This window comes from Pomacea canaliculata, linkage group LG3 (genome assembly GCF_003073045.1).
Source record: "Pomacea canaliculata isolate SZHN2017 linkage group LG3, ASM307304v1, whole genome shotgun sequence".
NCBI classification, from domain to species: Eukaryota; Metazoa; Mollusca; class Gastropoda; order Architaenioglossa; family Ampullariidae; genus Pomacea; species Pomacea canaliculata.
The window spans coordinates 20,081,184-20,106,598 of record NC_037592.1 but is presented as its reverse complement, the minus strand read 5'-3'; the positions used below and the strand labels follow the sequence as shown (position 1 = coordinate 20,106,598).

General features: G+C 40.5%; 2 protein-coding genes across 2 annotated transcripts in view; both read right to left on the bottom strand.

Moving 5' to 3' along the window:
* Positions 1 to 14,663, bottom strand: part of LOC112559482 (glutamate receptor-like) — a 41,715-nt gene extending 27,052 nt beyond the window's left edge. Inside the window, 1 exon segment of the mRNA XM_025230776.1 lies at positions 13,986 to 14,663. Within this exon segment, the coding sequence (XP_025086561.1) occupies positions 13,986 to 14,151 (166 nt within the window). The 5' untranslated portion in view covers positions 14,152 to 14,663.
* A 5,552-nt stretch (positions 14,664 to 20,215) lies between these two features.
* LOC112559485 (glutamate receptor-like) overlaps positions 20,216 to 25,415 on the bottom strand; it is a 31,394-nt gene continuing 26,194 nt past the window's right edge. The window contains 6 exon segments of the mRNA XM_025230780.1: positions 20,216 to 20,320; positions 20,647 to 20,784; positions 21,631 to 21,744; positions 22,329 to 22,383; positions 22,386 to 22,572; positions 23,102 to 23,300. Of these exon segments, the coding sequence (XP_025086565.1) occupies positions 21,684 to 21,744; positions 22,329 to 22,383; positions 22,386 to 22,572; positions 23,102 to 23,300 (502 nt within the window). The 3' untranslated portion in view covers positions 20,216 to 20,320; positions 20,647 to 20,784; positions 21,631 to 21,683.

Below are 25,415 nucleotides of genomic sequence, written 5' to 3'. Positions count from 1 at the left end.
TTGTCTCTTTTTTTTATAGAAATACAACTGAAGTTAATGTCTTAAAGACATCCTGCGTGTAGGTAAACAACAAGCGATAATACAGCCAAGTGTGCAAGAGAGAGAGAGCTCGGACCAGAGCTAGAGCGAAAGAAAAAAAAACAGGAAGAAGAGAGGATGAGCAAAGAACTGCAGACCTAATAAAAGGAATGGTGTAAGGCCATGAGATGGTGAACACAGCAGACAGCATCAGGGAGGGGGAGGGACAAGGGGGGGGTGAGCAGAGGTAAAGCCAGATTTCGAGTTACTTTCTCTTAGCGGCCATATATGAAAAATCCGCCTTTTCCTGAATCATTCACTAACAACCACTCCTTACTTGTTATCCATACTTTTCCTCAGTGAATCTTATTGTGGGCCTCTGCACCTCCCCACTCTAGCCTCAGCAGCTCAAAGCCTCCGTCCAATGTGATATATTAGTGTTTAACGACTTTTTCTGCTTTGGTTTTTTAAAAGTCTTTCGCTACTGCTTGCATCAGTTCAAAATTCAGTTGCGCCCTGAGACAATCGAGAGTAAAACAACCTACTTTTTATTTTGATTTATTATTACTAGTATTTTTTAGACTGCAGCCTGATCAGTGGGATGCTCAAAGGGAATCCGAGGCGAAAGAGACGAATCGATGAAGGATACCACAAATAAACAAAAATAAATGACGACATTAGATATGAAAAACATTTTTGTCTCAGATGACAACCCGAGAAATAATAGTACTACTCAAATTTATTTTTAAAATGTAGAACAAGAAAAAAAAAAAATGATTTATTCAAATATTTGTTATCGCTTGGTAACCTTACTATCTGTAATTGAACAGTTGTTTTTCTCTATGCTGGTGTGGACATCATCTTTTCTGACTAGTCCATCTTCCTCATGAATTTTATTTTAAATAAATATTTAGTTTCTTCCCATTTCATTTCACACTGCGTTCTACTATTTTAATGACTATAGAAATGATAAATACTAGGACTGAAGTAGTTTGCAGTCCATTTATATCACACAGAATTCCTGAATACAAAGGTGACTTGCGAAGGCAGGCTCCACAATGTTCAGCATCCTGCTATAGCTACATGAGTCACTATGGTGAGGACAGAAACATCTAGTTTGCTTTTCACAGGATAGCCGCTGAAAGTACAAAATTACACTACAGTACAGATAGTCACTAGTAGTACAAGATAGCAACTAGTAGTACAAGATAGTGGAGTAGCAGTACGAGATGTCCACTTGTAGTACAAGGTAATACTAGTAATACAAGCTAATCACTAGTAGTACAAGGTAATCATTAGTAGTTTATCACCACTAGTAGTACAAGCTTCACGCCACACGCGCTCTTCTTCTTGTGAGCTTTGCCATAGTAACACAGAAAAACACATTAAAAACAAGGATTTCAGAAGTCCTACTTCAAGCTGCGCAATGTTTTGGCGATTTATTTTGTTCTGTTTATTCTGCTTTGTTGTGTTTTATTTATTTTTGTTTTCTATTTTTTTCGAGGAGGAAGCATTGTGCCTTGGCTCCCTCGCTAGTCCGAGATGCGAGCAGATCGATTGTCGTTTCCATTTTTTTCCGCAAGGGTGCGCTGACAGCGCTCGTAACATGACGGTAATCACGGAACCGCGTGAAGCCATGGTGTTTGTTGGAGATTGCCCAGGCAAATGAAAGATCCCCTATTCGCTCATTTTTAATAACTTATCGTCCCAATGCCTAATAGAATTTTATCGGAAAGTAGAAGTTCGTCTCTGTGTATCGTGAGCCATGACTGCTACTCGTGCACGGGTGAGTGGTAAACTAGGTTTCCGGTTTCGTCAAAGTTGAACATGAAAAATTCATCCGTAAAATTGCACTTTCTGTTTGCTTTCTGGTTTCGATGTCTAGACGCAATCTGCTGAAATCGGATTACTCTTGTTAAGGTGTAAATCATCTGCTAAAATGGCGAAAGGCATTAGATTATCATGCGAGAAGGCGAGAGACAGAAACAAAAAGACAGGTGACAGAGTGGAGACAAGCAAGCAAGGAGAGTAGCATGAAGCAGGAGGGACACATACTGTGTAAGAACAAGACAGAACTTTGGTGAAGAAAAAAAAGAGGGAAGACATGAACAGATCTGAGCAGAGGCTAATACGGCTAATAAAGTAAGCCTATAATGAGTCACTAAGGAAAGAAAGCCTATAATAAGAGACTAAGAGACTAATGAGCGCATGCCTATAATGAGAAACTAACATGAGTAGGCCGATAATAAGAGACTAATGAGGATAAGCCTCTAATGAGAGACTAATGAGCGCATGCCTATAATAAGAGACTAATGAAGGTAGACCTATAACAAGAGACCCATGAGAGTAGGTTCATGCAATTTGAGGTATAGGAAACCATGCTTGCATATCTATTCATCAACTTAACATTGCCCTATCACAAGCTGCACATCTCAAAATACTGAGATAATATCATGATGAATTACTCTGAAGTATTTAAATGATGACAATCGCAAAAGTCAGTCTCTTGTCACTTGATATATTGGGCAGCAGGACTGTACAGGACAACCAGCAAAGCGCAGGCTGCAGATTGACCTTCCACCAATGGAAATAGAAATATGACAGTTATGGAGAGTTTCGAGTTGTGTTCAAGAAAATATTAAACAGCGGTGATAGGTCAAAGTATACTTGACAAAAACATCTTACGTTGTTCAGCTTGCTATTATTATTAGGGTTATAAGCAAATGAATTTCATTGAAAAAATATTGTGTTGATTGTTCATTCAGGTGCCTTCAAACAGTCACACACTATTGCCACACTATTGCGTTCCTGCAGACATCAGATACCAATGTTTGATAACCCTCCAGCCATTGTGATTGATATTTTTTCGTTTATAAATGTACAGCTAGTCTGTCGTAACTTTTTTTTAAAGATGTCAGGGTACTCTCATGACTATGATGCCTTATTATCAATTTATTTCATTAAGAGATGGATGTCCTTGCTTTACTAATAATGATTTGCCTCAACTGTTCCACTTTTTCAAAGGACTAGCTCGAACACTGGTTCCCAGAGACCTGTTTACTTGTCTTCTGTTGTGTGGTCCTCACTGTGCTGCTCAATGTATTGGTTTCCTTTAAAAAACTAATTTGACATTTATGAGGAAACAAAGCTCATTACTAAAGCATCAGGAAGTGCAACATTATTTGACTCTCGTGGATGGGCGTGGGGCAACCTAAAGAGGGAGAGGGATGCATTCATCATCGTTAAATGCAATAATTCACAATTCGCAATCTCTTACTGAAGAACTCTATGGTATTGTGAAAATTTACATTATACTCATTGTGGATGATTTATTTACAGACAGTAGATGACTAAATTCACACCAAAGTTATTATTTGTATTTACACGTAGAAAGTAATGTGAATGTACACCCAGTAGCAGACTTGGTATATAGCAAGCTTTGTGGGAAGTGCATGTCTAATCTTTCCTTTCTTGAGGCAGTTTGACAGTTTTGACGGAATGTCGCTTTGATAACTGGCATAGGAAGCAAACTATCTCATATTAGCCATAGGCTCAAAGTGACCACTTACTATGAAAAAAACAAGGGAAAAACAACGGGAAGTCTAAGAGCGAATTAAATTGTTACAAGCACTCAGATGTTACACGACTCCAGACAACTAGTGATATTAGACAACATCCTCTACTTTTACACAAGTCGACAAGTCGATCGTCATGTCGTCGCTGGAGGATGGAAGCGATGATAGCCAAGGAGGATCCTGACAGTAATTAAGTAAAACATCGCAGGCCATGTCTACCTCAGGAAAACACCTCTTTAATATCTAAGTATAAGAATCAGAAATAGAGAGCATTGTCCATCGACGGTTGTTAAATCCACTTCTCTGACACTCACAGGAGCCAAAAGCATTCTCTTCATCTGTTTCATCAGACATTGCTCACCCAGGCAAACACTGAGTACATGTTGCTGCGGGAATTCTTACGCCAATGGCAGAAAATACTATCTCTCTACAAGATTGTTTGTATTAGTGTAGTTTATTACACTTCTGAACACAGACAACAGTATCAACTACAGTATTTAGAGAGATGTAAACAACGGGACAAACAGTAATCAGTCGTAGTTTACTTCAATGTCCTCCCACTCCAACCCCACCTACCCCCACCATTTGCTGCGTTTCTCACTCCTTTCTCTGCGCATGCGTAGATCGTGCAGGTCGTGAAATCTGAAATGCATGTGATACGCACGAGCTGTTTTGATAGAATGCAGGGCTCCTCCAGCACTCAAGCATGGACTCCACCTTCTTTGAGAGTGACATTTTGTAAAGGGAGAGCTAGCCTTTCCTTTGGAGATGAAATAGCAAAGACATAGGGTGTGCGGCAAACCTTGTTAGTTGTTTCTCGCCTTCCCTGTCTATTCGATCAGCCTTGTGATGTAGATTAAATAAGGAGTGCCGCCGTTTGATTGGTTACTTTCGTGACTGACTCTTTTCTTCTATTGATTGGCTCCCAAAAAGGGTGTAATGCGAAAAGATACGGTATAACTTAATTTCTCATTGCCAGCAACACGAAAAAGAACTAAACAGCGTGGAAACTCCACCTTCAAAAGAAGCCGCAAGTTAAAAGCAGGGCATCTTCAAGAAAGGAAGCTTAAACATGGACGATGACATTCTGTCACAATTTGCAAATATGGCATTTTGTTGTCTCTAAAAACCATAGATGACACTTGCAAGTGCAAGGGTCAATAAAAGAAGAATTTAAAACATTTTTTTTTGTATATCAAGAAGCTCGTGCGATACTGAGCTCCAAGTACACACAACAGGCAGCAGTACTCTGTCTCGGCCTCGAAACACTTCAAAGACATTGAATACAGTTTATAGTTTCCCCGTTGTTCCCCAGGGGAAAGATTTCAGACATCTTATATTCAATAATACACACAGGAACAATGCTTCGCGTGGCTTGTCCGCCTAAGGCAGTGTGGCAGTCATACTTCACATGATATTATAGATATGTAAAAACACTGAAGCCACAATCTTCAAGCATACTTTTGACTTTATAATCAGTCTAGAAAAATACATACATCCTGTCTGACCTTATAATGTCGTACAGCGTAAAGCAATATTTTCTTACAGCAAAACCTCCATGTGACAGCTTGTGGAATATTTTAGGTTTCTTTCACTTTATATCAACAGACAGACTTTGTGATTTATATTTGTGGAGTTCTTTGCTAGGTACAGGAAATGTATGATATATTTATATTTTCGTGAATACGCAACATAGAAGGCAGTGGACGTGGTTCTTATTTTTAACGCTCGTTACTTTGTCGGGTGAGTACAGTAGCCCTCCCCCACAAAAGTATATAATCTAACACAGGGAGGAGACTGCCGACGTCCACAGGCACGTCCAGCTTTTCCTGCTGATTACATTTATGCTTTACATGTCACGTGACATTACTAGCTTCACTTAGATGCCGCCAGTGATGTTTATGTAGAAGTTACCAGACACAAGACCTTGTGCCCAGCGGCAGACTCTGAAGTGTCGACTCCATTTACACATTAACCCTGTTTTTCCGCACATTTCCCAGCTAAAAGTCCTTCACAGGACACACATTCACCTGCTAGTCTCTCTCCATCTCAACATATCTGTTAACACACATGTATACATGCATAACAAGTGTCTACCTACTGTCTGCAGCTCTTTGTCGAAGAATGTGTAAATCCTTGTCAAAACCTGGTTATCGTAGGTACACGTGAGGTCTATAGGCAATCAAAATATGTCTTTAATTCACCATTTTTTTTTACTCTTTCAATTGTGTACATTGTCGTCATATTCAAAAAAATTAAATTCCGCAACGAGGAGAAGACAATATTAACTGCTTATAGTTAATTGAGGAAACGGCGCCATCTATTCTCCTTGACTGAGTTTTTTTCCGTAAAAACACTTTGAAGTTTTGCGATAAAAACAATTCAGAAAAAGTTTTCTTAATTTTTTGACATTTATATTAGATATTTTATATTACGATGAGTATTATTAAAATAAAAAATCCTTTTAAAATAATAATCCTTAATTCAAGTGAAAATGAATATTCATTTACTTAATTGGACTTGTATGATTATACATGAATTACATTTTATTTTATTGTTGTGTTGTGTCGTATGAGGAGTGGTAAAGGAAACTGTTGTGAAGAGGATGTATGTATCTTTCTAAGCTGGATTATAAAGTCAAAAGTATGCTTGAATATTGTGCCTTCAGTGTTTTCACATATCTATAATATGATATAAGTAGTGACATATCACACATCTTTCAGATCACTGATAATGCTTTGAACATGAAATCGTAATGGAAACGCAGATCGCGAAAATTTAAATAAAGACGATTGACATTAACTGTATAAATCTCTCAAAGGGTCATAATTAAAAAGCGAGGTAAGGCGTTGCCATGGAGAAACACGTCTTGTTTTTGAAGTTGTGAAGTGGTGTCAGACTTTGCAGACACTACTTCATGTTTCTGTACACTAGGACACCTTTGCCACCATTCCATAAGCACGACTTGAGAGTAAAACAACCTCTGCGTGGTCTAGACATGGCTTTCTAACTTTGCAAACAAGAACGCCTCTCCTTGAATTCCCCATGTTATCCCCGGGGGAACTCCTTACCCTCACTTCACACCCAGGGGGATGTCTTGCTGTGAGTGCCAGCTGTCTGCTCCTAGTAAACATGGCAGCACAGCGTTTCTAGTGATGCAAGCTGTGCAAGAAAAATTGCAATATGTTCGTCTTAGCTGAATGCACAAGAATAATTCTGACAGAATGAGTGTTCATAATGTTTCATTTGATCCGACATTCACAAGGTTAAGAGGTCAGCTTCGTTCGTAGCACCGGCTCTACAGCTTGTGACAGACCTCGTTCATGTTTGAAAACCTGCCTCCCGAGTTCTACCAAAACATTGCTGCAAAAACAAGACAGTTTCATGCGCATTGCAGCAGTTTTCCTAGGCCCACTGTGCAAAAGAATTATTTTCTTGTCAAACACGCCCGTTTTTGCATCCAAAACCTCCTACAGAGTGTGTATGTGTAATACTGACAATAAAACATGTCACCAACTCTCCTTTTTGGTCAGTGAACAGACAGTTTCAGTACATCAAAAATATAATAAATAAATAAATAAATAAATAAATAAAAAAGAATATGTGTATTAGGTTCATAGGCCCTTCACCAATGTTTGTAACTAGTAGAATAAAGGTTGTGTCCAGCTGCTGTTGTCCAGGTGCAAAGAAGAGGAATGGTCACTCCAACTGTCGATTTTGTTGATGTAAACCAAATACAAACATAAAATGCTCAAATGCTATGGAATATGATCAAAACAAGATGGGAAGGTAGATTTAGCTAATATATGCCTTCTAATAAGAATGGTTCCACAAATAAAACTGGCAATTTTAATGTCTGGCAGACCTAATAATTGCATCGTTCAACTAATGATTGACATAGTACAATATTTAATTTCTCAGTATCCCTGCCTCAGGATCTATAAATGTGTTTCTCACTATTTACCATCAAATGAAGTCGATTCATCTAGTGAGTGCCATTATAGTTCGTTAAAAAATACTATTTGATATCTTATGCTTGAAGAACTATATGTACAGTTTCTTAAGTCTGGCTGATGCTGGAAAATGCGCTATACAAACGGACTACATATTTATCTATAGTGTAATAAAACGAATTTATTTTAACAGTTATAAATGAGTGGGAAAATTAGGAAAATATACAATTTATACTGGCTCCCAAACACAAGCACACAACACACACACACGTGGCAAAGATATGGAGACACGAATACGCGGACAGACTCTTTGAAAAGGAGTGACTAAAATATTGTGACAACGATTTTTACAGAAAATATCAATACCTCCTCGCGCAGACTGATATCTGGTGTTTACATAAACGGACGTATTGAGGAATGTTGGAGAACGGCTATGCTGGAAGATTAATGAATTACAGATTCCACATATTACAACTGGCAAAAAATGTGACATCTGATATTTTTTCAGCAGCTTTATTTACTGTTTGCCCGAGCGCGAGGGCAGAATGTATACATTTTGCCCTTTCTCCTCACTTTTGTGTGTTTGGAAACCCATTTGTGTCAATATAGTTAGCAGAAGACATTTCCTAAAGTTGAAAGGTCCCAAAATGATCCGTAGTCATGGCAACGGAGTTGTAATTGTCGGCTACCTCCAGACTCGAAGACTGCATCATAAACAAGAGTGAAGGATGCAACACATGACTTGTAGCTCTGTGATCAGACTCGAAACTCAACACAGTACCCCTAGCACCCGACAACACAATTTCTGTAATAACTACCGTTTTGTATATATCTAATAATAATAATAATAATAATAATAATAATAATGATGATGATGATGATGATAATAATAATAATAATAATAATGTTCTAAGATGTGGAATTTAGTAACAGATGCTCACACCTTTGAACTGTATTAAAGTAATATATAATCAAATCTCATATATATATATATTAAGAAAAGTAGAATGTATGAGATCTATTGTACACTGGTAATATGAATGCATTTATACTTGCACAGATAATATGGGCACATTTTGAGAATATATGCATGCATGAATAAATAGTTTGTATAAAAGTGTGCAGTAGTTTGTATAAATGTATTAGGTAGTCTGATAAGTAATTACGAATAATTAAGCTATTTTTTGCATGTAATAAATTGGCGAGGAACGATGGGGGAGATATGAAAAGTAAGGAAAAAGTAAGGTAAGAGAGATTTCTTTTCAATCATTTCCAGACTGACACCATAGTGATTTGATGGAGCAGCCTCAACTGCTCTGTTTCTTTAGGTTCAAAGTTTTCCTGAGTCGACATTTAACACCGTGAGAAAAGCCAATTTCCAGTGCTGCCAAAGGTTTTCTTCCTCAAGGGTAAAAAGGGAAGACCTGAAAACACACAAGGTGGGACTGTTTGACAGGACTGTGAGACGACAGATGGATGAGTGGGGTGTGGGGAAGGGGTGAAGAATCAGCTTCGGCAGGTTTGAAATGAGGACGCCTATAATGTATCCACCGTTCGAATGTGAGCTCATTTAATGTATCCAATGTTGGAATGAGGACACCTATAAGTGATCGATCCTTGTGCTGGTAACTGGTCCATACATTCGTCCCCCTGACTTGTAACAGCGAGTTGTTTCTGACACTGATGCGGCATGTGTCGCCCTTGTGACCCCAGCAATCATTTACACACTAGCCACCCTTTCCTCTTGTCTAGCACACTCTAGTCACTCTAGCCATCTTTTCTCTCGCACACTCCAGTCACACTAGCCACCTTTTCTCTCGCACACTCCAGTCACACTAGCCACCTTTTCTCTCGCACACTCCAGTCACACTAGCCACCCTTTCTCTTGTCTAGCCCACTCTAGTCACTCTAGCCAACCTTTCTCTCGCACACTCCAGTCACTCTCTCGCTTTCACAGCGCCCGGGAAATTCGTATTTAAAATGCACGAGCATGGCCCTGTGCAGTCCCCCAAAGGGTTCGGGCACATATCCTGATTCAAACGTGCTTTTCAAATCAAAGAGAAATCCCCAGCGAGTCATGGGTGGCATGTGAAGCGGGGCGAGGCGGGGTGCATCTGTAAGCTCTGTCGTTTAGTCGCAAGCAGGCAGAGCTTTTAACAAAGCGAGAAAAGATGGAGAAAAACTTCTGTACAGAGAGTGCAATCCTTAGTGAGAAAGGAAAGAAAGAGAAACAACATGAAAAGGTGGAGATGGAGAAGTAGGGAGGATAAAAAGCGAACAAACTTGACGTTTTATCACGTGATTTGGAGCAATTAGTGACAGCAGAGTAGAAAGTGGGGTTGAGGGTGGGGTGATGAACGCATGTGAGATTATTTATTCACCTACAACTGAAGGAATGATCGTGGACCATATACAACCTGAGAACAACTTCAAGCCACTTTCTTGTCCATATTTTACATGGATTTTTTTTATAAACTGCACTGAACTCGAGTTTTTGAACTCATCATTTGAAAGACCAGGAACACCATGGGTCTTCAGCTCTTAGTATCAAAAACGAATAAACTAGGATTAGCTTCGGCGTCTGCTCCAATGAACAACTGAATTGCACACCAAAGGTTCCATGTAGCTTCCCCTTGTCTTCACGCGCCCCCGCACGCACAGTGAATCATTGAGCTATCGCTACCCTGTATAAACTAGACAATTAATGTAACTTCACCTATATCTGATCATGCACAAAAACGTGAACTGATGATAAAAATATTTCTACAAGTTGCCAGGGAAACGCACTCATGTCCGGAAATGCATTTGAGGCAAAGAAACGTGGCTTCCCTGAGACTGCGCAGGTTTCTGTAGGCGCCATGAATCGCACTGTATAATAAATAGGTTGTATACTTGCTTAGCTCACTGTCTAATAGTTTGCACGCAATTAGCAAACACCCACCGACTCACAATTATCAAGAGATCCTAATATATGCACAAGATATAGATGTGCTCACCTGGCTTTACTACCTATATTACGAAAGTCGAAAAAGAAAACCAAGAAACAAGGTACATATTCAGTCTTTGTATGTTTGTTTTTTTAAAACATCACAATACCATCAAACTTCTTTCTCTAGGAACTAACGATTGACATTTCATCAAAAAGAGAATTTTACGAGTTGTGTATATTATCCATTAAAGGATTGTGAAAGACATAAAGAAACTATGCAACTGTTCCAGCAGAGCAGCAGTATTTGCAGCAACAAAGATTGTCATCTGTGAGTTGGACAAACAATTACAAAATATCATAAACTCTAATGTTTTTACACCATTTTGTCGCCATCAGTGACAAACTATTTTTAAAAAGAAATAAAAATAGTATATATAGTGGCGATTAATAAGCGAAAGAAACTCTGTGCAGGTGGAAAAGCGGCCTTCTCTACAAAAAATACGGAAGAAGAAGCCATGTTTTTAATCCAAATCTGAATTGCCTTCAGTGTTGACACACAGGGTGGGAGCGCAAGGAATTCACCCGAGAAACAGAGAGACGCCAAACCCAGGGTAGCTGTGACCTCGCTGTCACGTGCAGGACAGAAAAGTGATGTCGGACAATCTCCCGCTTCCTTTATTCTTAAACAATAAGCCAACAGTCTTGTGCTGAACATAGTGGAGCCACGATATAGGGACTGAGGACTATTTAACACCAACTAATGTTTTCTGTGCACAGTGCCACAAACAAATTGCCAATAGACTCAGAACGTATCGATTGTGTGGAGCTGACCTTTTGAGAGATGCCTCTCTAATATCAGTTATTTTCTGTCGGTAGTGGCACTGAAATATTATATTTTGCTGCCTAATGTCGTTTACTGCTGGCATCAGTTTTCCCCACACATCCACCAGTCCCCCAACACGCGTAACGAATTGCACGCGCCCACACGCGCTTACTTACACGTGTTCAACTGTCACACGATGGCCGCGCACACAGACTGTACATACATACTACACATAGCAACACGGACAGATGAATGTCATTTTGTTATTTGTATGTCTTCTGCATATGTACACTGTTTTATTGTCCTGCTGGTGGCCTGTGAAATGCAGTAATTCTAACATCCCTGTGACAAGGAGGTGGGGACAGTTAGGGGACATTACAGGTTCAGCTGGAGGGTAGACATGTTTTGTTTATTTTTACTCTTTTGTAGAACATGTCTGTCTGAATGTTTTGTCGTTGTTTTATTGTTAAGACATATATAATTAAGACAGCTTTTGCGTGTGGGGTTACGGATTGAATTTCACTTTTGTGTGACCTTTCACCTTCACTTTAGACAGACTGGCTGAAGTAGACAGAACGAGACGGACACTAGTGAAATAGGGTGTAGGAAGGCTTTAAGTCTCTAGGAAAACTACTTTTTATTTCTTTCACTAACTAGTAAAAATAACAAGCACAGGTTACCTATATACTACGCCGTAAAAAAAGTAATATTTTTGTTTGTAGTTTTGTAGCCAGTATAAGGTCACCTACTGTCGACAACTGAGCGGTTCATGGCTATAAAATGTTTACAGAGTATGCAGGAATATTTAAGATGTAAGGAGTAATCAATTATATTTCATAGTAAAGTAAAATAAACATACTTTAGGACCAGCTACCACATTGACACTACACACAGAAACGGTTCTTAATAAAAGTAGTGATAATCTTATAATAATATTAGTAAACATTTTGATGATAAAATGTATGTTGATGGACAAGATCATTACCACTACAAGTAATAATTCAAAACTGATTGTTTTGATTGCATGATAAGTTGTACAATGTTAAATATTGTCAAAAGATTTTCTGTGAAATAAATCTTTCTGAATGAGAGAAAAAGTGATAACATGAAATTCTGCTATTTTCAGACAATGTCGTGTCTTGGAATGTTAGTACACTGCATGGAATCCATACTAATGACATGACTTAAAAATAATGTTTTTCTAAACAGGAAAACATTAATTTTATCAGAAAAATGACGAGTTAGTTTTTCCCAGTATTCTATTAATGAATCATCATCATCATCATCATCATCATCATCATCATCATCATCATCATCATCATCATCACTTTAATTTCATAAGCTTTCTTTAAAAATACTTTTAAGACTAAACTTCTTAATACAGGGGCAGCATGGTATTCTAAAAAGGGTTAAAAGCTGCAAAACACCGGATAGCTTGTGTAATCATGTCATCACAGAGTGCTGGCACTGTATAGTGATTACACGTGTTACTAGATACACTATATGATAATTACAGTGTGGCACTATGTGAAGATGATTACACGGGTCTGTGTGTAAAGGTGAGGTCACACGTTAGACCTATTTCTGTGCCCTGGGGTATGTAGGCGTGAATACCCTGTACTTAGCTTTATCTAATAACTAACACTGAACCTAACTAGTCTTTGGCTGACAGTTTTCTGTCACTGACATTAGTTTAATCTTAACACTTGGCTTAGTCATGTTATTGCTGGCAATGGTAAGCAAAGTTTGAATTTTTTCAAAACGTGAAATAATTTTGTACAAAGGGAGCATGGATAATGTCAGACAGTCGGATGTTACGAGTTCCAATGTCATCCCTGGTATTGCCACTGCATTATGCTTGTAAGACATTGTTTGTTTTGTAAACTTCTCTGCCTACGGTAACAACTACTTTATTTGTAATTTTTCGGTTGCCTGATATCGAGAGGGATTTTTTTGTAGTGCATTGCAATGGTTAAAAATCAAATGTAGATGTGTACAATGTTATAAATAAGTGAACAGATGAGAATAAGCATAACGCAAATTAAAATTATAAGTAGATTTCTTTCATAAGTAACAATTTATAAATAATTAATTAGTCATTTTAAAATGGTTAAATTTGACCTAACGATTGTTAAAATAGTAACACAAATGAAACTATAATGTATTCTTAGCGAGTAATCTATATCTTTACACATATTTTTATTCCAGAAAACAATAACACAGCAATGAGTCATCATACAACTTTATACCAGCTTCCTTTATATCAGGAACCCATCACACAGTACACACGCATATATAGACACACACGCTCACACAAATACAAGCAGAGAAAAACGTAGACTTTTAATACTTACACCAGACATACTAACGCACAGACATCACATGACACCACCAACAAACACACACGGACACACTACACCAGAAACACAACCCAAACACACCAGACTACAGTAGCAGAACACAAAACAAATACAAACACACGGACTAACACTTCATCACCACACACACACACATATGAGAAGGGAACGAAGAATAAAAGAGAACATTCTTTCTTCCCAACTGCGTTTTAGGAATATTTATAAACGTTCTTAACAAAGCAGGAGAAATAGCTTAATGACAGTAGAACACACACACATTCTCTCTCTCACACACACACACGCGCGCGCGCGCACTCAGCAGCGACTCACCAATTTTGACTTCATCCAGCGCACGAGCTGTGAGAAAGTGCTTGGCTGAGAGAAGGGAAATGATGACGATAATGGAGAAGTTGCAGCTGGCGACGATGGTGCAGAGTGTCTTGTAGCACATCATGGCGAGGGGGGCCAGAGCGAGGTAGTGTACATGCCAAATCATGCATCATACGGACACAACGCAGTCAAGCCCGCGATGGCAGCGTCCGTCTTGTTGACCGACACTCCAGCCGCCACTCCGCTCCTTGGACACAGGAATTACAATCCTGGCAGGTGATGACACCGAGCCCACAGTGCTGACAACAACCCTAGGGCTGGGAGAGTGGCATCCGCCTACGAGGTGACGTACCGATTTACTGCTTGCCACGCCGCCATGTCTAAAGTGGTTTCTTCTTCACATGTTGTCCAAGGCAACGTATGGCAGTGTGGCAGCACCACATACACGACCACGACAGCACCGCGCATGCGTTGCTCTCCTTTTCTTCCTCTACTCTCTGTCTGTCTCCCCTTTCCTTTTAGAGAAGTAATCTTTCCGTAGAAGGTCTGTATCACCGGAAGACGGGCAAGTGACTTGACTGTGTCCTTCTCGCTTTTCCCCCCAGTAAACCACGCGGCGAGCATGGCAATGCATTCCTTCCTCGCTCCGGCGTCATCGATTGATGCTTGAGCACATCAGCTGAGCTTTCGGAGAACCCCGATCGCGTGCAAGATTTCGAGAGGGACACGGAGTTTGTGATTCCCGGGTTTTCGTTAAATTTAACGTGGTGGAGGAGGGGGCAGACACAAGGGAGACTGGCTGTCGTCTGCAACAGGCTTACTTACATGTTAAAGGTGCTTGGAGGAGACTGCGCACAATTGAACAATGACGTCACCATTGTATTGTCGTTGTGGCGGTGGTGAGGTTAGCAATGGTAGTGGCGTCAGCAGTTAGAAAATAGCAGTTGAAAATCTCGAAAATATAAAAAGATAGAAGACAGATCATACTGGGTAACTTACCAAATTCATTACTGATATAACAAGTGTGTACTCTAAAACATTTATGGATATTTTTTTTCTTCTGTTACATCTTTCTAAAGATAGACAGGCCAGAGAAAAAAGAAAGAATGATAGTATTAAAGAAGACAAGATAAAAAACAAAAGAAAAGAAGACTAAACTATGAAATACTCTTTCTTTCGTAGACACTTGTATAATGATATAGGCACATTAATGTGAACATTCACACATGTATATATTCAAACATGGACGCATAAGAGCGAGAGAAAGGGGAGAGAATTAACTGCGAGTAGCTCAAGTGCCTACACGGTGGACATAACTCTATCGATCTACGTACACAACGTTTACTTGTAACTTTCAGCCACGTAGGCTACAATCTGCTGGGCGCACATGTAAACAACTTGTGATGATCAAAAACAAAGACAATATCTGGTGACAGCAGTGCGCAGTAGCAGGGGAGGCTTAGGAGGTCACAGGGTCAAACACTTTCATTTACCGCCGTACTCTCCTTAGCCCACGGCAGGACATTTGTTTGTAATGGCTCGGGGAGTTGTAAGCACAGGGCAATTGTGTAAAGTGATGATCTGTAGTGCTCCTCCTGCAAGTGCAGCTTGTCTTTGTCTCGGTCTGGCGACTGTGCTGACTGATGAGTATAGTCCCTTGTCTCTGTCTCTGAATGATGAGTATGGTCCTCTTGTCTCTGTCTCTGAATGATGAGTATAGTCCTACTGTATCTGTCACTCAGTGAGGAGTATAGCCCTATAGTATATGTGTCTGAATGATGAGTATAGTCCTACATTATCTGTCGCATGAATGAGGAAATATAATTCTATTGTATCTGTCGCTAACTGATAGGCATACTCCTGGTGTAACTATCACTCAGTGAGGAGTAGAGTCCTACAGTATCTATGTCTGAATGAGGAATATAGTTCATGTGTATTTATCTGTCACTAACTGATGGGCATAATCCTGTTGTATCTGTCAATGAAATCATTGTAGTCTATGTGTGGTAACGGACACAGTATACTTTTAACAGACAGTCGCTACTGCTAGGCTGGCAATTTAAGGACTGGTGATGACTGAATGTTTATGATAGAAATGTTTATTGTTTCCATAACTTCATAGTATTAGAGCAATGTTTCTTATTATAACAACAGTTAATGAAGTATTTGTCCTTTTCTTCTTTCACAAAGTCATAAAAGTTGTAGTGGGGTGCAGAAAGGTTTTGTAATCATTTGGTGAAGCTTGGTGCAAGATACTATTTCCTGTAATCTGAGTCAGAACCCTTCTTTCGCTCTTGATATACACCTACAAACACCTACAGACACGGTCAGACACCACATTTGTGACGTCACGAGATGCCTAATTAACATTCGGTTTCTGCTGATGTGGTGTCATGTGATGTGGTGTCATGTGTGACAAATTTGAATGGGTGACGAAAACTGAAGGGGTCCTCAGATGCGTGTACGTGCGTAAGCCCTGGTGATGTGTTATAGAATGTGTAGTATTGCGCTGTGGTGGTGCGTGGTGTGAAGCAGTGGACTGCGGCTTTCCGAGGTGTGGTATGATGTAACTTGGTGTGCTGAGGTTTTAAGGAGGTTGATGTGCTTATCATGCGAAATGTCGGAATCTAAAGGTTGTTCTCTCTCGAAGTAACACAGAGAGAAATAAATGAAACTGTCGCTGCTTGTCTGTACCTGAATGAGCATCACTGCTGGCACAGATATTTTGTCCTCTGTTTCTCTGTAATGAAAAACACATAACTCGCTAAGTGAGCAAGACACATTTCTTCAACGCTTTTTGGGGCGGACAGCTCTGGACAGGAGTCGATGTGGAATCATTACTTCTCTTATCTCGTCAGGATCATACGTGGGTGTGTTGACAGAAGTGGATGAATATCAGTACCACTGCCAGCGCAGCAAACGTCCCCCTGGTGGCGGGAATGGACTCCTGACTCCATAGACTGGCATTGTGGGTTGGGACTGGAAAGGAAGCGAGAGGGAGGAGATGGCACCGCCCTCAGGTAAAACTATCCACGAGAATGGGAACGTAGAGCAGACCGATGATAGTGCTGTACAATGAAGAAATCACTTGAAAATAAATATAGTATCCATTATGCGAAGAAAAGAAGAGTCGAGGAAAAAAATCGTCGTTTTCCTGCTCGTGGAAGGAAAAGAATCCTGAGGGAACGCATCAAGAATAAATTAAAAAGTGAAATATTTTGTAAAGCAAGCAATTGTGTTTACAACAGCAAATGAGATTTGTTATTTCTATTATTATTAGACTATTTTTATTTTCATTTGTCTTCTTTTTATTTTTATTAGAGAATATGTTAATGCAGCAGATAAAACGTGCAAACGCCTGAAACAGTTTACTGTTAAGTTTATCGACAACAGACAGACATTGTCTTCATGTTTGGCAAAGTGACAGACCCTCCAACAGCGCCGAGACACCTGAAAGACAGACTCGTGTGCCTCGCCAACACCGACCCTCACACCATGAGGGAGGAAGGGAGGAGCGACTGGTTTCTTTGTAGCGGTGAGAGATGGACACGTCGTCCTCCATCCTGACTTTGTCTATCGATCTGACGGCTAATAAACCTTATGTTACACAGCGTGTTGCACGTGTTGCGCGTGTTGCGCGTGTTGCGCGTGTTGCGCGTGCCAGGAGCCACAGGCAGATGATAGGACGCCTGCCTGCACGACCGCCGCCATCTCAGACAACAAATGGTCTGCTGGTCCTTCCAGCTTTACAAGAGGTCCGTAGACGTACGTAAACACGAGGTACGTAAACACAAAGAGGTGGACAGAAGTGAGCAATGAAAGACAGTTAAGTGTCCAACGACTGACCATGTTGACTAGAAGGACAATTAGCTTAAGCAAACTACTTGACGACGACTTTTATATGGAACTTTCTTTAATACGGACACAATGACACCTTAGGCATCGAACGATCGAAGAAAAAAAATGACAGATGGGATAAACGAGTTGATTTTCAATTAAAGAGAAGTCAAAGAGAAAACAGAGCAGTGTATCGAACTTGTATAACACAAACATGTGCCACATAATAATAATATTTATTCATACTGATAGTAAACATGTTGGAAGCCTGTTATTCCACAATCAAGAAAAATAGTGTTATGGTGAAAGTCGTATAACAATGAAGAATGAAATGGCATTAATCATGATGAAAAATCGTGATATTTTGTTTTGTCTTGCACAAACTGTCGTAAAATACCTCATAGCAATGGAAGTCTACGCACGATTAATATGGAATGTAAACATGATCTCACGTTGTTGACGCATCAGTTGGTACTTGGCAACTTCTAAATACAGAGTAAAGAAGTCGACTGATGGCAGATTTCTCACTTGAGTTGCTGGCAGATGCACTCAACACCCAGAAGCCCACAGCAAGAACAGATATTGAGAAGGTGACAGGATGTGAGTGAGGCAGAAAGTCTGGCATAAATCTCTAACTCAAACCAATGCTTGTAAAAACAACATCTGAAGCATCTGTGCAATAAAACATCCTACAGGTCCAGTGTATACGACTCTATACATCTGAAGTTCGTTTCCCAATTCTGTAGACATACGTGTATCAGGGTCCGTTACCTATACATCTATAGTTTGTTTCACTATTCTGTAGACCTATATATATTTATATCACAACTTGTAGACCTATGTATGTGTCTGTGTCAATGTATTTAACCTATACATGTCTGTACTATTTGTCCGACCTTTTGTACACCTGTGTGTTTGTAATAAACCTTCATGTTTGCGCTTGTGGTTGTTGTTTGTCACGTGGGCTGGTCCTGGATCCCATCGTGACAGAGGCTCACCACTGTCGAGTGCTTTTGTAAGCTCGACCAGACCTGACTCTTCTTTTCGTTGGTGTAGTGGGGAAGGAGGGAAATGGTAGGTAAAGCTAATCATGAACAGTTAATGTCATCACATAGTCCATAGACAAAACACCGAGTGGTTTTGCGTGCCAAAATTCATCAAAGTGCAGCCTGGGAAAAGTGCTGTGACAATCATGTGCATGAAAAATGGAAAGACTTTGCATATATCGTGCTTACTAAGGGAGAAAAAAGGGGAAAAACTCTTCATCCTCTCCCTTGATGCGTGACCAGAGTGTAATCAGTTTCCTGTCAGTCACACACGTGATCGCTTTCCTAACGTATGAAACGTCATTTCCTCTAGTCGACAATGGCGAGGATCCGTTTTGTCTCTTCCCCATCCTGCTAGGGGAATAGCAGAGGTGCTTCACTCAGGTTGGAGACAGCATTAGAACGACAGATCCTACACCACTGTGTGTCCACACCACTGTGTTCTGGTGTCAGTGCTCACACCACTGTCTGTGTTCGGGTTCGAGTGTGACCATCACACGCCGTGTATGTGAACTGAAACACAAAAGATGATGCAGTTATTCTGGCTGGCCAGCAGTCGACAGTACCATCACCAGTAAATGTCTACCGTCTTCACACACAAATTCGTCAACGGAAGGAGGGAGAGAAGGAAAAGACACAAAGGTAGACATACTACTCGTACTTATTTATTAAGAATGAGTCATAAAGTATGTCCTTTTATTATGGCTTTATACACGCTTGTAAAGACAGGTCACTTGTAATAATAGTAATAAGTGCAAGATATGTGTAGTGCAAAGTCACACTGATAAGGAGCATGATTGTAGCATGTAAGAACAAGAATATATATACAGTACATACAGAGTATATACAGTTTATACAGTAGAGCATAACCTTGCATGATTTGGTGCTACATCGTCAGCAGTCTTGTCTGCTCTATTGTCTCTGTTACAAATATTAGCCTGACAACTGGAAATTCTCTTGAAGTTACATATTTCAGAATAGAGGGTAAAGGATAGAGGCATGTTTACTTAAACTTCTTAACAAACACCGAGATGTGGGCATCCTCATTACACTGTGCTACTGCTGCCTCTGCTCGGTGTTTGCTCTGTCCTGTCGCCGGTGCATCTGCTAAAAGCTTCATACACACAAGTTGGCCATCTGCTGGGACTCAAAGCCCACACGAATTAAATGAAGTATTTAGTGGGTAGGACATGAGCCCCGGCCTCCATCAGTCAGCCACAGTATCTTTACAGTCGTGATATATTCGCTATGTTCGGTGTGTTTGGTATGGCCAATGTGTTCAGTAAGTTCAGTATGGTCGGTATGAATGCTCTAAGCACATGTAGGGTGGCAATAATAACCACTCACAGTGGTTCCTGCTCTCAACGGCGTGCGCTGGCCACCAGAATCATCGTCGGAATGGCCGCTGATAGACAAGCGGAACTTGGAGCGAGCCTCTGAGCCAAAGGAAACCTGTGTAGAGAGGACAACACTCGGTTGATCGCTTATTGTTAACGATGAGATTCATTCACGTACCTCATCCACTCACCGTCCATACACAAGCGACATCGGTAGCACAGAGACCAACATACACACGTGTATGCCCACACACACACAGACACACAGATAATTTAGCAATGGAACCAACGGGACAAAAAGTTTGCATCAAATCAACATTGACGCCAATTTTTATATTATTGCGAATATTATTGTTGGTATTGTGTGTCGTGTGTCGTGTGTCATGCATTGTGTGTCGTGTGTCGTGTGTCATGTTCCTGTGTCATATGTCATGTACTCACATTTTGACGTCTGGAGTCTACTTTTGTTTTGTAGAGAAATTCCAGCACCACTGAAATAACGGACAGTGCCAGACCGGCAACAAGTATATAAAATATGCCAGCCACTTTTGTGAGTGTCAAAGCGTTGTCTTTGCTCTCCTGAAAAAAAAAGAAAAAAATTACTCGATTTTCCACAGTGTTCTATAGGGCTAGGTAGTTAATGTCAATACATATTGGTTTCGATTATAAATGTTAAAGTGATTTTAGAAATCGCTTTAGTTTAAAAACCAACACACACTACATTTATTTGTATGCACAGTGCTTTATCTTTGATACTTAGAGACCGCAAAACCTTGGATATACCACTGATAGCAATGATTGTTATTGCTGAAACCGATATTTAAACATTCTGAAGCAACAAACCCTCTAATACCATAAAAAGTCGCACTAATTTAATTTCTATTGTTGTCTGGACAAAAAAATGACCAAGGCTAGAGGCAGGTCAAATTTGCTGGCTGGTTCTCGTGACATGAGCAGACAGTCAAAGTCATCGACCATTGGATGAGGGTGCCATAGAAACAATGGCGTGTCGATAAGCCAGCCCCCGACTTTGAACCCCGCATCATGGAAGCAGCCAGAGAAGTGCAAGAGAGAGTCTGGCCAGACATCGATTGTCGTAAATTACTTCACAGACCTAACATCGTCGGCATGCACACTGGTGTGCCAACACCTGCACAGTATGTCCACCTTTTGTACAGTCATCTGAACCAAAGCATGATATCTGTCTCGCACCTTTTAAACATGGCAGCATTTTCCTGCTATCATATTTACATTTTTCACAGACTTGGTGTACACCAACCCACACTACTGCTGACTTGACAGCAACCAACAACACACGACTATTTAAGAACAGACAAGAAGCAAAAATAACACAAAGCACGATTATTAGCTCCACTCATACATAATCATATTTTAACAATCATAACATTTGTTGCTAACGTATACCGTTGGTAGTGTTTCCTTCGGACATTCACTGCGGTCAAACCACCAATATTTTTTTAGCTCCTCCAACTTTCCGTGCTCCTCTCAGTTCCAAAGATGCTCAGGGTCAGAAGGTCTCTGCAAAGTGTAAACAAAAATTCTGACGTGGAGTTACCCACACTAACATTTCTCTTGCACGCGCACTCATGTACGAATTTATTCTTCTATCCCTAATTTTATTCCAGTTCTATGTTTGCAACATTTACCCCAGCCAATGATTTGTTGTCTTAAAGATTGCATATTTAACTTCCATAACGGAAAATGAATTCTTAGCAACAGATACTTCAGTTTGATTTCTTCTCCCAGTCTAGGAATTAAAGTTTGAATGTGCTATGGATAACATTCAAAGAAATCGAAAATAATTTATAATACATTTATGTAAACCATTTTTTTATATATAAAGTTTGTCTTAAACGCTCACAGAATAGCAAGCGTACATGGTTTTAGTCTACATGTGATCATTCCAATACAATATTGCGAGGTCAGTCTAATCCAGTCAACTGTCAGTTATAAAGTGTAATAAGTCAGTTATAAAGTAAAACAAGTCAGTTATAAAGTGAGTGCTGCCTCTGTCAGCAGCAACGGTTTCTAATGCACCGATGATCTCGTCCTGTTGTCGCCGAGCACTCGTGCTGTCAGCTGTTGTCCACCTGTCCACCCACCTGATGTCCGAGCCCATGGGTGTAGCCACGCCGTAGCCTTTGGAGTCGAGGTTGCCCCGACCTTCATGGTGTCGCACGGCTCGCGGTTGTTGTGGTACTCGTTGGTGCTGGACTCTATGAGGAATGCGTACTTGCCGTTCTCGCCCCGCACTTTGGCGATGCCTTCCTCGTTGGACTTGACAAACACGTCCTTCTGTGACGTCATGAACGACCACATGCGTCCGTACAACGACACTGTCGTTTTCTGCGCAGAAAAGTGAATGTCCAGTGTATTCAGGGTGAGAGGTCAGAAGTAAGCAACATGTAAGTCTGGCTCTCACATGACAAGGTATGTGACATATTATGATGACAATAGCTTACTCACACCTATTCGTCTAGTTATTTGAGACGTCAGTGGCCAGAGTGGTAGACTGGACAATGTAATACTGAACAGCTATGAAATGTCTCTGGCTCGTGACCAGTAACCTTCCGTCTCTCAGGTACTGCTCTTGCTACAGTTCTTACTACTGTTGTACTAAGCTATCATTGCTGTTCATTGTCATGAACATAAGAAGTAAGGGTTTAGGGTTAGTGCAATAGTACAATAAGCACAGAATCACATCTAGTATATCAGTATACAGACGATGTTATACTAGTATACCCATCTATACATAATGTTAAACCAGTATACACATGGGCTATACTAGTGACTGATGTTGGAGAAACTGAGGACAGGTCTGTAGACTGGGAGCAGGAGCTTCAGCACCCAGCAGGGTGGCAAGGTGAGTGCTCACATTGAAGAAAGCGTTGGTGCTGCCGGCGGCCAGGGTCCCGTACTTGATCTCAGTCTGCTTGGCCAGGTCCTCGGCCGACTTGATGGGCGTGCTCATGCGCATCGTGGTCAGGTAGGCCGCCAGGTTAGCGGTGTAGGAGGAGATGATGATGAGAGTGAAAAACCACCAGACACTCGTCACGATGCGACCGGACACGGACCTGCGTCAGATGAGTGGGGCGCCATATTGTTCACAGGTGTTCTCTGGGCTTCATGTTGTACTTACCTCAATCAGTGATCAGTATTTTTATTGTATTTGACTCAATAGTTATTTTAGCGACTTATTATTATTTATTTTAGCTATTCATCATTATTTATTTTAACGATTTATTATTATTTATTTTAGCGATTTATTATTATTTATTTTAACGATTTATTTTAATTTATTTCAGCTAGTTATTTTCATTTATTCTAGCTATTTATTATTTATTTTAGCTATTTATTATTATTTATTTTGGCTATTTATTATTATTTATGTTAACATCTTTATTTTAAACAGACTTATCGAAAGTCTCTGTAATAATCTGTCTCTCTTTTAAAGAGAGCAAGCACCTTCTGATATTAAGTGGTGCTTATCAATTTCATAGTGTAAGCAAGTCAAAGAGTATTTTTATATCAAACAACGCATAATATGAAGTATGAAAACAGATTTCACCACGACTGGCTTTGTAGCATTTTATATTTTATTCTTCTCTTTGTTATTGCGTGGCACAGACTGGGTTTTGCGTGTTGTGTCCTGCTGTGATTGAATTGTACGGGAAAATGTAACTGAATGCATGATGAAGAGCTTTATGAACAAGCGACTGCGTGGGCCAACTGCCATACTGCACGCCGCCACATATACCTCCGCCGCCACCCGCCATACTGCCTCCACCCAGCTTCCACAAGCGCAGCAGGGTAGATTGGGGCTGACTAGGAGGCCGTCACCTGCCTCCAACAAATTACCATCCCTCGCGCCCGCCTGTTGCTACAGACCACTTGGTAGCCAAACATTGGCCATCGATTTCCTCTCTTCTTGGACCCTTCCCTCTTCCGCCAGACATGCAAGTTACGTTCCAGCGAGCACACATATAAATGGGAGCTGTCCGGGGACCCACCGCGGTGAGGGGGTTAACAAGTGGGCTCGATATCAGCTGTTTATAGCAAGGTGATGGAAGAATTAACCGACATCGATGGCTGATGGATAAGGATACAGCTCCGTGAGAGACGAAATGTTGAGGCTTCCCACTGAGTGCACTCGTCTGCTGGTGGTTGTTCAGGACGTCTCGTGCCTCGGTCTGCATGGCTACAGAGATGTCAAGAACTGTACCGAGGACTAACGGCACCTCCACACACGAACCCAAACACAACTGTGAAGCGAGTATGCATTCACTTAAACGAAAAACTTAAGCTAAACAAGCAATTAAAAAAAGGACAGTTTAAAAAAATAGCAAAAGAAGACATAAAAAGAAATGAACGGTAAATCTGCTTTTGTCAGTCACGTGAAGAAAGAATAAATGCGGTGCAGCAGGAGGCGGTGCCATAAAAACTTGTCAAAGTCTCAATTGCATTTTGATACTTGTAAAAGAAAGCCAGAGAACTGGGGTTCCGTGACGGATGTGCTTCGCTTCTATAGTCAGAACCGCTCTCCCGAGGGATCGTGACATGCCAAACGCGTCTTCTTAGAAACATTTTGTCGTGGACATGCCGAGTCTCGCGCCCATGCGCACGTGCGTTCCTGTTTGTGTTTGCGTGCGTGCTTGCATGCGTGAGGTGTCAGATCCAACTACCAACTCAATCGCAAGAAAGAACTGTTTCGGATTCGAGAGAAAAAGTCAAGTTTGCCAATTAGCTTTCATCGACAAGACCTCGTTAAGCTGAGACTTTGACAGGCAGGGTGTCAATGGCTGCGGTCAGGGGACATGGCGATGTTTTCCCCGAATCGATTCTTTGCCTTTTCTCTTCATTTCATGACCTCAGGTTGAAGCGTGATAAATCTGCATTTGAAAAATCAATTTCTCCGATTTAAAGCTCTAAACGAACTCTTTTGCACAAAAGAGATGGTAGCAACATATTAAGAAAAGTCTCCTCTGCGTCAGAGACTTGCGAAGATGGTTAGAGGTTCTTGTGAACGGAACTAAAGTTTAAAAGTCAAAGTTCAGTTACTTTAGTGTTTACTTATTTGCTTGTCTGTTTGTCTGTCACTTTCTTGCTTTGTCTTGTCTTTCATTCTTTCTTATTTTGGGGGAAGGAAGCTGGTTGATTCTTTTCATGTGTCTTCTATTTCAGGCTTTGTT